Source organism: Hippoglossus hippoglossus, chromosome 21 (assembly GCF_009819705.1).
Source record: "Hippoglossus hippoglossus isolate fHipHip1 chromosome 21, fHipHip1.pri, whole genome shotgun sequence".
Classification (NCBI taxonomy): Eukaryota; Metazoa; Chordata; class Actinopteri; order Pleuronectiformes; family Pleuronectidae; genus Hippoglossus; species Hippoglossus hippoglossus.
Window position 1 is genome coordinate 9437572 of NC_047171.1, and position 16562 is coordinate 9454133.

The window sequence follows — 16562 nt, forward strand, 5'->3', positions numbered from 1 at the left end:
TCTCTTGGACTCTTGGATTAATTTAATAAGAGTTTCTATAGTTTGATGCTGTTGGAACCAAGGTTCTATATACATCATATGAATTTACCTCCCAAAGTCAAAGGGATCAAAGTGACGACTCCAGCTGTCATGTCTGTATCTTGTCTGTACACCGCTGCTTTAATGAAGAGTGTGGATGAATAATTAGTAGTCACGCTGATTAATGTCTATATAATCTCATCAAGGCTGGTGACGCAACAGGCTGTATCATTAGATGTGATGATTTTACCATTAGTCTCTCAGCGAAAGTGCAATCAGGCCCTATGGAGAAGAGGAAGGGGGGCACATCTTTCATAAGACAGATTCCCTCAGAGCTTTGACTATTCCTCATTGTTGAACATGTTTTCGGGGTCACGAAAACTTTGTGGGACACGGGGAACAAGGCGGCAGTGTATTGCTACAGAGTTGTTTCTTTGTCTAACACAGACTGAACCCCTGCTCTAATCTGGGTTATCTGGCTGTAATCAGCTTAGCCCACTGCTACTCAGACTGCCTCCAGCTTGGTGGGCACTTTCTGTGGCTTTACTCCGCTTTCGTCCTCACTGCCATTCACACTCACACCTGGAGTCCAGAGAGACGGACCTGAAGGGAAGTTGGAAAAAACCACAACTCCATTCTTTACGGGGTGTCCTGTCGAAGCTGAGGCCATGGCTGAAAGTCAGGAGGTGGCTTCCACTGAGGGGATGTCTGCTGCCGACACATATCCCAGAAAAATAATGGAATACATGGAAGGATTTCTTGTCTCAAAGGTAACATGCACATGCAGAGTGTGCACACACCTTCATGGTGGATAGTTTAGCTAACCTGTTCTCAATTTAATGTTACTGTTATAGATTAGACCTGTTTCACTGCTGAAGTGTTTATCACAGCAGGAAAAGTGAAGGTGTTACTAAAACCATCAACAATGGCTCCATTCTGTTCAAGTGTCCAAGACATGAGTAGCAGCATTGAAGAAACTCATTCTTTATGAATTACTTTTTACTATTTACTTTTCCTACTATGACGGGTCATATTACCTGTTGTGAAGAAAGCAAATAAACTGTTTCCTTCTTTTACCTTAAAATAGCTCCTTTAAAATGAATCGGATGGTTCACTGACTTGAAGTAGATAGACTTTTGACACATTCCCACCCCTCACCCTGATCGTCCGTTCTTGCTCTATGAACCTTGAGTGTGAGCGTGTACCATCTCCTGTGTGAAGTGTGGAACTGACTGATCCAGCAAGTTCAAGATTAATGCTGAACTGTAGAAGCAGCTAAAAATATTTTAGAGTCATTAAAAAACAGTGTTTATCTCCAATATTCAGAGAGGAAACAGCTCTTCTGGTTCCAGGAAGCCAGGAATCATGAGGAATATCCACCGTTGGTTTGTGTTGCAGTTCAGTGAGAGGGACCATCCAGTCAGAGCTTCACTCAAAACATTGACTTTTTCTCTACATGAAAACCACTCAGACACGGAGCACAATATTAATGCCTGCAGAGGGCGCTGTTGCTCTGTAAAAGTCACAGTGTAGTTTTAAAGAGATTAATTGATCCTGCAGCAGAAGCACAAGGACAAAGACATCAGGATTCTATCTTTAAAGTACATTCATTAATATTTATTGTTGAAATATGTTTTTAGGGTTAGGGTCAACTGAGACATGGTGGCTGATCAGGCCAAACACAGAGGGGGGTAGATTTAGACATACTAACATTTAAACAAACTTCATTAACCACACAACATGCCCATATAAATATAAACTGATATTAACTGAGGAAAAATAATTAAACATCAATGTCAATACGCAGTTATCAAAAATTCAAGTTGTAAACACTGTCCCTCCCCCTGAGTATGAGGAACATGGTGCAGTCCAATTAGCAATCAACAGCATTTAAGCCTGTCTGCTGCTGCTTGTCCTCTTTTTGTTGGCCAGACGACCCCAGCAGAAAACTCCAGGTACTGCTAACTCAGTTGTTAAGTTAGTTAATGAGAAGAATACAGCAACATTGACAAAAAGCAAACTAAATGTGTACACCCATTGTCAAAACCTGCTAATAAAACTGAGTATGTTACATGAAACCAAAATATGTGTGTCCAGTTATTTACCTGTTGCATTGTGCGTTTTGTTTGTGTGCAAAAAGAAACGAAACTAAGTAGATCAAATAGATACAAAAAGGTTCCTGAGGTTCTCTGACCATATAACTTTTAAAACATGTTACAGTAAATGATATTGTCACTCAGCAGTTTGATTAAAAACAAGAGAACAAACTGTGGCGGTTTTGTAACTAGATGCATCATAATATAATTGTCGTTATGTAAACATGTAATAAGTGTTGACAAACAGAATTGAATATGTGCAGGGGTTGTGTAATCTACTCAACACTACTCTACTCCACTGAACTCCTCTCTCTCTGCTCCAGACTCTGTTCACGGCCTGTGAGCTGGGTGTGTTTGATGTGCTGCTGGCTGCAGAGCGCCCCCTGTCTGTGGAGGAGATAAGTCAGGCGGTGGGAGCCAGTCTGGATGGCACAGAGAGGCTGCTGGCCGCCTGCAGGGGCCTTCAGCTGCTCGACACACACCAGGACGATGGACGAGGTCAGAGATACACACATTAACACACACAATTTGCAAGTCTTTCTACCACACATGGTCCGTGATAATGTTCTTACATTTTGTTGCAGTCTTTTTTTTATATTATCGAACAGTTTTATTTACATTTTGTCCACTTGATTTCCATCATGTGCATCTTTTGTCTCCCACATCCAGTCAATCTCTGTATTATCACCTGCAGTCGTTCATTCTCAGTCACTCTTCCTCTGTCTCTCCTCCTCCTCCTCCTCATCCCACCACCTGGTCCAGTGCTTTACAGTAACACAGAGCAGGCCAGAGTCTACCTGACCCGCTCCAGTCCTGTATCTCTCTTCCAGTCCATCCAGTACAGCTCCAAAACCATCTACTTCTGCTGGCACTACCTGACCGACGCTGTCAGGTCAGTTTACAGAGCACAGCCCAGATGAAGTCTGGAAACATTTCATGCTAGAACAAGTTTATTTAGTATTCATATCGAGATCTGCTGACCTGACTAGATGTTAAATATTACTTATTTATATTTAATAGTATCTTAAAGGTTCATTATTGAAGGTTTTTTTAATTTAACCTTGATGCACTTGGTGAAAGTTGTGGGCAACATTGCTGTGATTTTTACATTAGAACATCTTTACCTTTTTTCCTTGTCAGTGATGCAAGATGAGAGCTGCAACAAATGTTTTTACTATTCTGTTAATTATTTTTTTCAAATAACAGAAATTATTTGATCTATAGAATATAAGAAATGGGTTTAAAAAATATTATATTATATTTATTGATACTGTTTTATTGCCCAGCTCTGCCATCACTGACCCTGAGCTCCCATAGATGTTTTTCATTTACAAGTAATAACTGAAGTGAAACAAAATGCTTACATTTACATTACTCTTTGTAAAACTAAAAGCAGCAACATACAAATGAATGGCCGTCATAATAAAAGACCTAATGCCACAGTAACCGAAGTGATATTCTTCAGTTTAATGAACCAGCAAAGTAAAGAATAATCACACAGTTGCACAGCGAGGAGCTGCAGGTTAGATTCATCGCATGAATCCCTCTGTTTGAAGATTGATTTTAGTCTCATTGTTATGTCTGAGGCAGGACGATCAGTCCAGCTCCTCTCTCACAGCAGCACTGGATTCACCGAGGCTGACAAGTAAAGTCCATCTGTGAGAATCACTGAAAGAAACGCCAGTGTAGAGGATATCTGAAGGATAAAGGCATCTTAATGTAGATTACTAATTCATCTGTGTAAGATAGTGTACACATGTGAATCTATATTAACACACCTGATGACAATTACTTCAACTGTAGCTGTGAGATAAAGCTAAAGCCCATTTTAAGACCATCAATATTCAGGTCATCATTTAGGTGTGTGTGTGTCTGTGTTTGTGTGTTTTATGGGGACCTGAATCCGTTTATACATTAGGGGGACTTGTCTATGAGGACAAATAAAGTCCACACAATGTAAATCATGAAATATTAAGGTCAAGACATGTTTTAAGGTTAATGATAGGCAAGTAGTAACTATGGTTAAGGAGTAAGTGTCCAGGAAATCAATTTAAGTAAAAGTAAAATTCTCTGAAGTCACAGACGTGTGGTTTTTTTCCCCTCATGTCCCAGAGAAGGAAGAAACCAGTATGAAAAGGCTTTTGGAGTCGGCTCGAAGGACCTGTTTGAAGCTCTCTACAGGTAAGAAGCTGTCTTTGTCACACGCAGACACACTTTTTCTTTCTCATTTACATTCCCTCCCTGTCACTCCATCTTAAGCTGGCCTGTCAATCTTTTCTCTCTTCCCTCCTAAAAAGAACGGACTCGTAGGATTCATTAGAAGGCAGAGGGTGTGTGATGGAGAGAGAAAGTGAGTGTGTGGGCAGTGATGTGAGGAAACTCGGGGCAGGGAGCAAGAATACATCTGCCATTGTCCTTGAGGTCTTGTGTGTTTATAGTATCTGGTGCCCACAGTTTTAATGCTTCGCCGATCTGCTGATCTGCAGTTTTCAGAGGTCACACGCTCCAAAGTTTCCCACTTTGATTGCTAATAGATTTTGATCAGCCTGCCCGAGGCCCTGTGCTGCCCAACTGGAAGGTGCAGAGTCCATCAAAACTGAAACATGGTGGAATAACTTCTTTTATCGTCCTCATTATGGCATGATGTGCAAAACTATTGTGTGCTGATGAAAGGAGAACGGAAGATGAAACAGACGTTGAAGTGCACATTTCCATTGTTTTACATCTTGATCATAAAACGAAATGTACCGGAACCAATGTGCAGATGTACTGTATGAATTAGCTCCTATTTGATGTAGGGGAATCTGAGCGTTCACCCCCTCCAGTGTTATAGAAAAATGTGGAATGTCTCTGCATGTGCTCTCCTATGCACTTTGCCATCTTCCAGTTTTCACACATCGTGCAATTTTGTTATTTGCATGCCGCTGATTGTTGGGGCTTGTGCATGTATCGCTGTATTTCTGTGTTTTTTCAATTTACATTTTTGTTCTCGTGTTCTTTTAAAAAGCAGCTGCTGATCTCGCAGAAAGGGCCTCATTAAAAAAAGATGTATGCAAAATGAGAAAATTCAAAATACAAACCAAGCACTCAATGTAATACACCCAAGTGCGGAGGAAAATACCCCACAAGAAAGAGAAAAAACACTCAACACCTGTGCACAATTGATTTAATGTGGGGAAGCAGTTGTTTGTCCCTGCTGATTTCCCCTGTGAATACCACGGGCAAATTGGCAAAGAGGGGGAAACGACCAGTGAAAACCGTCGCTGCATTCTTGGTGTAGGATGAGTCAAAGCTGGCTGGATGACTCAGGCTCCTGTTTACTCATCGCCATTTAACCAGCCATGTACTGCACCTGAATAATTTACAGCCAAGTCCCATCTACAGCTCAAATTCTCATAGTTAAGAAAGCAGAAGAGATTTGGAGAGGAAACTGGCAGCAGAGAGGATTTAGAGGTTTTGAGATTTCAAAGCACTGCATAGTAGGAAATTTAAATCCTGCAGACGAGCACTTATAAAATCTTAATTCTGGTTATGAAACATGGGTTATATTAATGCTGTAAAGCGTGCTCTATATATTTATACTAATCTCTATAATGTATAATTTTGGCGACTAGTATATTATTTTGTACTCGCATAAATTATATAAATCATGTGCACTGCCAAACATCGATCAAACAGCATTTTTAACACGACTGCCTTTTGTAAATGTAGAAACTGAAAGTCATCTTTAGAATCACAATTTTTAACTTTAAATGTGAAGACCTTTTGGTTGACATCAGCCAAGGATTTTCAGGGCATCGGGACCCTGATGGGGAAAAAGCCCGGTCACCCATAGTTACAGTACCAGCCTTGACTTAGAAACTGTGAGCAAGTGCTGGTTGGAGCTTTGAGCAAAGGGAGCTGGCTCCATAATATAACTGAGGGTAAGACTGTGATGAGCTTTAAAAGTTTTTGAATGAAAGAATCTCTAAAGAATCAATTCTGAATTTAACTGGCAGCCATTGAGAATGTAAAGCAAAGACATTCTGCACCAGCTGAAGTCAAACAAATTAAGATTGACTGATACATGTAAATAGTCTGTTACTGTCGTCCAGGTGTGAAAAGACAAAGGTATGAATCAGCTTGTCGGGTCACTCTTGTTCTCCATTGATAAAGAGGCCAAAGCAACAGGAGAGCAGTAAAACACGCAGCAGTGATATCAGGCAGCATTGAACCATAACTCGGTCACTAGAGAGTTGACAGCAATGCTGAGGACTACACAGTACATCTTGTTGTATAATGACACATACAAGGACGGACATAACCAGGCTACGTCAGTTTTTATGTCTCCAAGCCATAGAAAGCCAGGGGTCGAAGACTTTGTAAACAAATCTCTCAAGAACGCCTTGAGAGAATTTCCTCAAATTTTATTCAAATCTTTATTTGGACTCAAAAATGAACAGATTAGAATTTGGTGGTCATGTATAGGTCAAGGTTGCTGTGACCTCACAAACACGTTTTGGTCTTGTTAAGCAACATTTTCAGGAACATCTTTTGAGGGAATTTACTTAGACCCAGAGATTAACTGATTACATTTGGATGGCTAAAGGTCATGAAATCTCAAGTGTGCCTTGAGGGAATATCTTCAAATTCCGACCAGTAGTCACTTGGACTCAAAAGTCCAAGGTCACTGTGACCTTGTATGAATCTGGAAAAAATGTATGTACTGTACACTGAACTGCAATGGTTGTTGGAGGCAAACAACCACTGTGCAGTATTTCTAGTCCTGTATATGAAAATAGGAAAAGAAGGCGTGCATTAAAATGCTCTTCATCGTGGACAAAAAGGGCTGCAGCTGTGGTCGTTGGGGGGGGCATTCAGTAACTTATAATTGTCAGATTAAAGCTGACAGTCTGATGTTTGGCCTCACAGTCATTTCATCTCTTCGCTTCTGATGTAATCAGAGTCTGAAGCAGCAGCAATGAGTCACTTTCAAAGTTCTTGTTGAGCTTTGTGCCACCTGAAGTCAGCTCATGTATCTGAAAGCTGATCGCTCTGCTACAGGGAAGTGAGGGGTTGGATCTTTTATATACAGTTTAGGGTTTGGATAAACACATTCTAGGGTTGGATATCTGTGTGTGTGTGTGTGGGGGGGGGGGGGGTAGTCATGGTGTGGTGGAGATTCCGCAGAGCAGCAGCAGTCACTACAGGCTCATCCAGCAGTCACTACAGGCTCATCTATTCTGTTGCACCCTGTCTCACACTCATGGACGATCACTCTCTCGCACACACACACACACACACACACACACACACACACACACAACACATGCACGCATCACCACAGGGTTTAAAGTGTGCATATGAGGAGATGCACTCAGTGTGTGTTTGTTTACTGTGGATCCAGTTGCCCCTTATTTGACCGCTTATAGAAAACGATAGAGAAAATGTTGCCACAATAGAGAAAGACATAGAGGAGGGGTCAAAATAACAATGACTTGTATACATACACTGTGTGTGTGTGTGTGTGTGTGTGTGTGTGTGTGTGTGTGTGTGTGTGTGTGTGTCTGTGCACAGGTGTGACGAGGAGATGGTGAAATTCATGCAGCTAATGAACTCCATTTGGAACATCTGCGGTAAAGATGTGGTCACAGCCTTTGACCTTTCGCCTTTCAAGGTTATCTGCGACCTCGGAGGTAAGTTTGTGTGTGTGTGTGCGTGTGTTTATCAAGTCATCACATGTAATTTACATTGTGGGTACAGGTTGTGGGTTCACAGTCATTAACATTTAAAATTGTTTGTGTCGTGTTAACTGAGTGACAGCTAGCCATACAAATTACAGAGTTAGTAAGAGTCTGTGGTGTGTGTGTAAAAAGAGGCAGAGCATCAATAGTGACCTTTTACCTTATTGCCCCCAGCCTCTGAGAGTTAATGACTCTTCATAAATCAGTCAACCTTCACAACAAGTCTCCTCCACCTGGAGATTCCCTTGTTAACCAGGCACACTCACTGTGTCACTGTTGCATTATAATACACATATGATGATACATGTGAATATTTTCCTTCAGATTTGAATAAATAAAACAATTAAAGTCAATGTTCACTTTCTACAGATCTGGGAAAGAGCAGAAACATTTCTGTTCTATTCTTGGTTTGTTTGTGAACAAGATTACACTAAATCAATGGAATGGATTTTCATGAAATTTGGTGGAAGGAAGTGGTTTGGGTCAGGGAAAAACTGATACAATTTTGGTGTGGATCCAGATCAGGGGGTGGATTCAAGATCTTTTTTTTCTGACCTTCTTTTACATTGTGTTTTTTAACATTCCGTGAATCTTGATGGAAAAAAAGAGTGTGTCCAATGTGCTGCAGCCTGATTGAATTTTAGGGGACTGTCGGGCCTTGGCAGAGGAATGTGCCATTCTAGCTTTGTAGTTTGACAGCCAAGAGAGGGGGATATAGACATTTTGAGGCTCTTCGGTGTGGACACTGAAATTAACAGTCTAGTTTGTCATAAATTTGCATTAATGTGGACATATTTCTTACCAGTTTGATGCGATTCTTTTTTTTTTTTTGCACAGCCTGATAGTGATGTTAATACCCTATCCCCAGAAACCTGTAACTTTCTGCAGATTAATGCTGCGTTCAAGTCTGCTTGCAGTGAAATGTTGCAGCTCTGTCAGTCCTCTGTAGATACTTAAACCTAAAACAGGTAGCTTTCATCGCTGTTCTCCATGTTCAGCTTTGTCGAGTCAGATTTATTTATAAAACGTCTTTGAACAGCACCTTCCTCACAAAATGCTTTACACCTGAGAGCAAAAAGCACGAGGAAAAAAACCCAGAAAGAACAAACACGACATGAACTCCGCAATGCGAAGCAAGGGCTTCCAGAGAAATGTAGAGACAAGCCAAGAACAGAGCAGGATCAAAAAGAAGGGATGAAAAAAGATAAAATTAATCTTCTTCTGTCAAAAGAAGTTTTGATCTGCTACTGAAAACTTCATGATATGAATAAGGAAAGAGGCTTTTGTCAGAGAAATGATGAGCTTCTCATTTCATCTCATCCTGAATTCTGAAAACTTAACCGTGTCTCTTGTCTCTCTCCTCAACTGGTCAAAACTAGTAGATAATGGATGATAATGAAAATAATTAAATACAATTTATTTAGTCTGTAGCTGTAGCCACACAAGACTATGCTCATTGATGATCATGTTTAAAATGATCTAATAGATGACCTATGAAAATCCAGTATTTATGCATTACATCAGGGTTAAAGGTTGAGATACAGGCATTGAACAGACACTCAGACTGAATGTCAACAAAATCAATAAAAATCCAAATAAAAGGTCTCAATTTCTCTACATCTTAATAATTTAAAATCTACAACATCTACTTTGGTTTCAGTCAGGTTAGAAACCGTGAGTTCACAGCGTTACATCCATGTGTGACACCTCGGTTGACCACACAGAGGCGCTGTGAAGCCACACATACACAGGTGTGGATATTTGCACACATCTGTCCTGTCTTCTCTCTTCCGCTCTCTGTGACTGTCTCAGCATGGTGTTGACTGTTCATGTTTATGCATGACGGTGCATCACCCAAAATAAAGTGTGTGCAAGTGGACAGCAGGAGGGTGAAGGGCGTGACTGCCCTGTCCCATTAACACTTGTGTGTCTCTCACACAACATCTGTTGTGTCTGAACACACCTGCTGTGCAGGTGCTCCATCTCTCTGTCCTCAGTCTGTCCAGCTCTCTGCCAACCCGCTGACTTCAGTCTGAGTCCACATTCAAAATGTAAATCATTTACACTGGTCCAGCCACAACACTAACCTTGTGTGATGAAGGTGCACTGACTGTGGGAAGCATCTAAATATATTTTAACGTGACATTTCACTCACACTTTAGTGGAACAGGTTTAAAAATATTAGATCCGCTTAAAGGTTACATTAACTAAGGATATTCATGGTTCTGACGCATAATGTTTTTATAATGTAAACGGGTATTTGCTTCATGTTGCTACGGTTATTGAACAAAGCCGTGAAAAAAAGTTTAATATATGTAAAATCCTCCACAAAGTTTAGACAAAAGACTGGAATCAGAAAAAAAGAAAACATAATTATAATACAGTTGCACTTTAAGAATCACAAACGTCTCATCAAACAGTTTCATTACCAAAGTGAGGCAGGTGGGTGAGCTCGGGGTCTTGTACAGCGTGTTGTGTTTGTTTGCCTACTCCTTGCTGCTCTTTGATTTGTATCCTCCGCTGACCCCTGTTTGATGTAAGAGCCACTGTGTGTTTGTGTGTGTGAAAAAGGTCATGTAAGAATTCTAGCTGATGGAGTAGCTGCAGGTCATGTTAGGAAGAAGGCACTATAGGGCGAGGCAGTCTGCAAACACACACACACACACACACACCACACACACACACACACACACACTTTGTTTGGTTTGTCTAGGTCAGATCCTTTGATCCTGTATTCCCCTCACTGCCTCTCTATCACTCTGCTCCATTCATACATTCTTCATCCACTGCTCTCCTCCTCGTCTCTCCTTTTCTCTCCATCACTATCTGTCACTTTGTCTCACTTTCTCTGATTTGAATTAATTTAGCTTCATGAGGCATTTACAACGATAACACTGCCAAAGGCTCAAATTCAAATTTGTACATGTTCTCACTGAATCCAAATGTTCACCCTTACAGACAATGCTCTATTTTCCATTCACATCATCACATCAGCCCTCTACCCACAAGTTAGAGTTCTCTCTATGAATAAAAGTAAGCAGGAAGTTAAGAGGCTATAGTCATGCTAGCGGCAATGTGAGGCTGAACCAATGATTGAATGGATGGATGACGTGTATCTACCTCCTACCACTGTACAAAAATGAAGCCAAAATATTTTTTATCTGGGTGCTGCCGTCTTTTTCTAGTGGCGTCATTTGGAACCAGAGTCTGCACAGTATTGATCACAGAGGGGAGCTGTGGTATCTAGGTGTTTCTGATACACCTGCCTGACCAATCACAATCAATCATTGCGTCTCATCCCATTATAATGGCATAAAATAACTGAAATGTATTTTAATTTAAAACATGACATATAACACACACTGGCATCAAAAACTACATAAAAGGACATAAACCAAATAAAACACTTTTTGGGGGTGTTTTACTTTGTACTTTTCTATCTACTAACATGGAGGAGGTGGAGTTTATGACCTATACTGCAGCCAGCCACCAGGGGGCAATCAAGATGTTTTGGCTTTGAGGAGCCAATCAAGGTCATTGGGCTGAACTAAATGCTCTTATCAGAGTTGTAACAAGCACACAATTGTTGATGTTTAGCTTTTGCCGTTTGTGAAGCATTTTTGCTAATGCTGGGATTTGCTAATTTGCACTTAACAGAAAGCAAAGGCAAGGCTGATGGAAATCTGCAGGCATTTGGTCATAAGCCAAAGTATTGGCCAAATTACAATTTTGACCTGTTGGTGGCGCTAGATGAAAAGTGAAGGGTTCACAAAAGTTATTGGAACTCCTCTTTGTCCACACAAACGTTCATGGCAGTCTTGCCAGCAGTCAAGATACAAACGGCAGTTCAAGGTCCACAAGTGTGTTTCCTCCCTCCCTTTACAAATGTGTCGATATAAATGTGACATGTTGATTTTACACTGAATGGGATTATCATGAAAGACAAGATCCTTTGTGTACCAAACTAGGTTTCTACTTCCCCCGTATAATTGCCTCCCTTGAAGTTCCTAAAACAGAGGAATCCTTTGTCATGTGTATTTCCAGCTAATGTTGGCGTGCTTCAAAGGGTCTGAGCGTGACCATATGTCAGTTATTTCAGTGTGGAGCAAAGAATTGCGATGACAACTGAGGGACATGTTGACTTTCCTTCACTAGAGCGATAACGTTGACATGGCTTAACACAAGGATTTTAAACTGTGTTCCAATGTAAGGTGTTTATTCAGATGCACATGAAATCATTTTTAGCCTGATAATCGAATTGTGTGCGGGTGGGTCTACATGTGCTGTGTGTTTTACTTTTCCTTAGATACGATTCCCTAATAGGATTCCTAGACAGACAGCTCTGCTTCGTATATAAAGCACGTGTCTCTCTGTCACTACATTCAGTTCAATTCACTCTGGCTTATTCGCATGAATGTAGATGAACAATATTCCCTAAGCGGCCTCCTAAAACTGATTACAAATCATGCAAATAAATAATGGGAACATACCTGATGAAAGTGGTGTGTGTGTGTGTGTGTGTGTGCGTGTGTGTGAGTCTGTGTGTGTGTGTGCGTGTGATGCACTACGCTTGTTAGTGAAGGCTCTGTGTATTCATTGTGCTGTAACTAAAAGTAATTCTCTCTCGCTCCCTCCCTCTCCAGGCTGCAGTGGAGCATTAGCCAAACAGTGCACGTCAGCCTACCCAGAATGCACTGTAACGATCTTTGACCTCCCCAAGGTAGTGCGTACGTCGAGGGAACACTTTGTCAGCGAGGCCGACCTGAGGATAAGCTTCCACCAAGGTATACGTCTTTACAACTGGGTGAAAGCACTTGACATTTCTAATCGTATACAGCCGGTTCAAGTTCACCTCTGCACACACATGTTCACACACACACACCAAATGTTTGCATAAATACGTGCAATTTTCTAGCCTTCCCAAACAAATTTTACAAAAACATAGCTGTCACATCTAATGTAGGTAATGAAGACATGGTAACCTAATAACAAAGACATAATAACAAAGGAATCTAATACAAGGTTTTAAGTTTTTGTCATAAAAATGAATTCTTGAGCTCTAGCCAAAAATATCCATTGTAAGGTCACAGTGACCTTAAACCCCAAATCAAATCAGTTCTTGGGTCCCAAACGAATGTTTATGTCCAGAAAAACGGGTGAGGACCCAAATGCAGATGACACTCGACAAGGCTGGTGTAATTTTAATAAAGCAGACAAGCAACTTAAAGTCCGAAACTCAAACATGAAGAAATCTTGGGGGGAAAAAAGCAGCAGCATAAGAACCTTGAGGGATGTTAACAAAGGAACGCAAGGAAAATACAAAGGTGTTGACAGGGATCAGTGAACACAGGTGATGCATATTAGGACATAGGTTCAGACGACCAAAAGGGCGGGAAACACAAGAATAAGTGACCAACAACGAGACGCAGGTGGAACGGGAAGTAAAGTGAATGTCAAAATGTACATGAGCGAGCAAAAGAAAAGTAATTTAACTGTGGTAGAGACGCACAAGGTACACAAGGAAATCAAAAGTCCAAAGAGATAAATTATAAACTAAAACCATACGACATGGTGCAGTGCAGAATCGTGACAGTTTGAGACAAATCCAAGAGAGCACGCCAGTTCCTGGAAGGAGGGGAACCAAGTCCGTGGGGCATCGAAAGCTGTTGCATTGAAACATGGAAATCTCCCTGAGTTGGCTGCATTAGCTGCAGTTTAAATGAGCAGATTCTCTCAGGCAACTCGTCTGCGCCAAGCGGTTGTGACAGAGATGGGAACCAACCATAGTAGCATCCGCTTTACATTAAGACAATTTGAGGCTGTGCTCGGGAAAGATCGTCAAAATGGTGGTGGATTTGATAGATGCAAACTGGGCTACTCTCCTTGAGACCACTCGGGGTTAGGCAGGTGTCTTCAGTCAGAGCATGGCGGTGATTGCAGAAATCCTCCGTGCTGACGTGTTTGCACTGGAAATCAAAGCTGTTACAAATGCCTGAGGCAAAGCAGAGAACGCACCCCAGAGGATGGGAAATCGCTTTCAAAGGAACCAGGCCGGTGGCGTCATGTCAGTGCAATGCGAAAGTGCAATGCAGAGCCACTTCTTACGCCATGTCTCCGTGTTCATGTCCCTCTCGTTTAGCAATGCAGAAGGAGCTTCATGGGCGAGCATGGTTTGATTCGTCGAGGAAGCTGGTGTGTCAGTTTACAGCCAGATCCAAATTCACTTTGTCATTCCTGTGACTGCGGCCCTGGTCCTTGGGGTGTTTTATACTGACTTGCTTGCATCCAAGGTTGCTGCTGGGCAGGTGGAGAGAATGGGGCGCCATTTGTCTGGTTTGTGGATAAGCCTGAGGCGACTCATACACACCATCAACCAAACTCCTTAAAACCAAACCTTTTTTATGCCTTAACTAGTTCACTGCTGATGGAAATATGTTATCATCTGCTGGGTCAGCAGACATCACATAACCTATTTGTAGTAATTATGTTTGAGTAGGTAAAGCAATAATAGAATCATTGTCTTATTACTGGAAGACTTGTCAACAGAATTAATAATTACATGAAATAATTAAATCAAATACAGCAGCGTCTTAGGAATGCAATGCATTGAAGTGTGTGTCTTTGTGTGTGTGTTCAGGGGACTTTTTCAAAGACCCCCTGCCAGAGGCTGACCTCTACGTCCTTGCCAGAATCCTCCACGATTGGACGGACGAATGCTGCATTGAGCTTCTCAGTAGAGTCTATGAAGCCTGCAAACCAGGTCTGTGTGTTTGTGTGTGTGTGTATGTGTGTTAAAGGGACAAATACTTATTTTTCCTTTTCCTTTTCCTGCTTGCATTGAGATAGCAGATTGTATCCCACAATGCAGCTGATCCCAGAAAAATCTGTCCTTCTGACTGACGCTCACACATTCAATAGCAGCAGATGCAGAAAACCCTCCCATGTGTCTGTATGTGGAAGAAAGACAAAGAAATAAAGTTGCGGTGCCTAGTTTTCAGTGGAGTCAAAGAACAGGCCTTTCTCACAGCAGACATGTAACTTTAACATAACAGAAAATGCACACAGAAAACTCCCATTCAACAACTAAAAACACAACAATCAGTTGATTGTGTAAGTGTGGCCAAAAATCCTGTCGTTAATTTGATGATGCTTTAAAACTTACTGTTCTGATGGTATAGAGAGAAAAGCAAAGCTGAGACCTTTTGGATCATCCTGCAGGAGGCGGTGTATTGCTGGTGGAGGCGTTGCATCCATGAGGACGGCTCTGGCCCGCTAAACGGCACAGCTCTACTCCCTGAACATGCTGGTGCAGACGGAGGGCAGGGAGAGGACAGCTGCCCAGTACGCAGCCCTGGCTGGCAGCTGCCGGCTTCACGACATCCAGCATCGTCTGACCGGGAAGATCTACGACGCTGTGCTGGGACACAAAAAGACCTAAGACTCAAAACCTCTGCTACTTGTGAACCGCGACAGAAAGGTCACGTCAACACTGTTTACTATTTGTGCACTCTGTTTGGCTTTTTTCAAGATTTCACCAGAAGCTTCTACAAATAACAAATAATACAAATTTTGTTTAACACTGACAATATTCTAGTATTGTTAAAGCTTTTGTACATGATGCTTAGATTATTGTAAAATGTTCAAATACAAAGTCAATTTTAAATGCAAAGTTTTATGATACTGTATATTCTGAATAATTGTGCATCATTTTATGGAGAGCACATAGTGTGATAAAACAAATCACTTACAGCTAAATGGTGTCCACTGCAACAATGTGATAAGAGTTATTAAAGCAGCAGAAGCCTCATTACCGCATAAGGGAATTCCCTGAGCTGTGTCTCACAAAATTTGATGATCTACTACAAATCATAATCTTGGAGAGAAGCTAAAACAAAAAAAAGTAAAAAAAAGTTTAAGCATAATGTTGGAAGAGAACTGCTCTCACCCACAGCTGGGAGACATAATTCACTGTTGTAAACACAAGTTGTGGTTTGAGCCTTGTCCATGCACAGCTGTACACGTGTATTCGTCTATAAGCAGTTGGAAAAGTAACCAGAAACCAAAGAACCCTGTTGACTGACGAGGCAGACTAATGCTAAAGGATTTTATTCAAACATGCTTAGTTCTCAGAGATGACAACTAACATAAAATTGTAAGGGTGTTGCATTATACTTCATGCATGTTATATTTAGGCTGCTACATTTACACCACATATACTGTATGAGTCCTACCCATTAAAACATCCTTAAACGTTTTACCATCCTCTGCAGGCAGGCAGGATTCCACATGCATGTGTCTTTCCCTTTGCCCGATCGTCTCCAAAAGTTAAATAAATAAAAAAATAAAAAAATGAAAGTGGCATGTTCGAGCTAAAGAAGGCTCAAACGTGCTAACATGGTCCATCAGTAAAATTCAAAAGCTTGCATATATCTGGTGTACGTTTGTGCTCTGGCCTGTTCCAATTTCAGAAAATCCAGTTTGAGACTTAACCCTGCAGTCAGTCGGATTCCGCAGCAAATGATTAGCTCTACATTGCAAAGGTCAACCTCTATTAGATGCTGTGCAGTGTGAGCTTCCAGTCTCATCGCAAAGAAGATGAACTTCTTTGCATATCTGTTCTCATCACTCGGTCCTAAGCCCCGTGCATGAACCTCTCGCCTCTCACTCTTAACAGCACAGTAATCTTTGTACCGTGTTCCTCATAATGTTGGATGTGACTCAATAA

General features: G+C 41.3%; 2 protein-coding genes across 2 annotated transcripts in view; both read left to right on the forward strand.

The window, feature by feature from the left end:
- Window positions 1-1525, forward strand: part of sowahca (sosondowah ankyrin repeat domain family Ca) — a 21212-nt gene extending 19687 nt beyond the window's left edge. Inside the window, 1 exon segment of the mRNA XM_034575301.1 lies at window positions 1518-1525. The gene's annotated coding sequence lies outside the window, so the exon portion shown is untranslated.
- On the forward strand, window positions 660-15339 carry asmt (acetylserotonin O-methyltransferase). Its single transcript, XM_034575307.1, is given in 10 exon segments — window positions 660-788; window positions 2438-2612; window positions 2877-3006; window positions 4227-4295; window positions 7671-7789; window positions 12481-12621; window positions 14475-14597; window positions 15056-15084; window positions 15086-15112; window positions 15114-15339. Coding segments are annotated over 10 exon segments (1077 nt in total). The 5' UTR covers window positions 660-686; the 3' UTR covers window positions 15276-15339.
- The last annotated feature ends 1223 nt before the right edge of the window (window positions 15340-16562 follow it).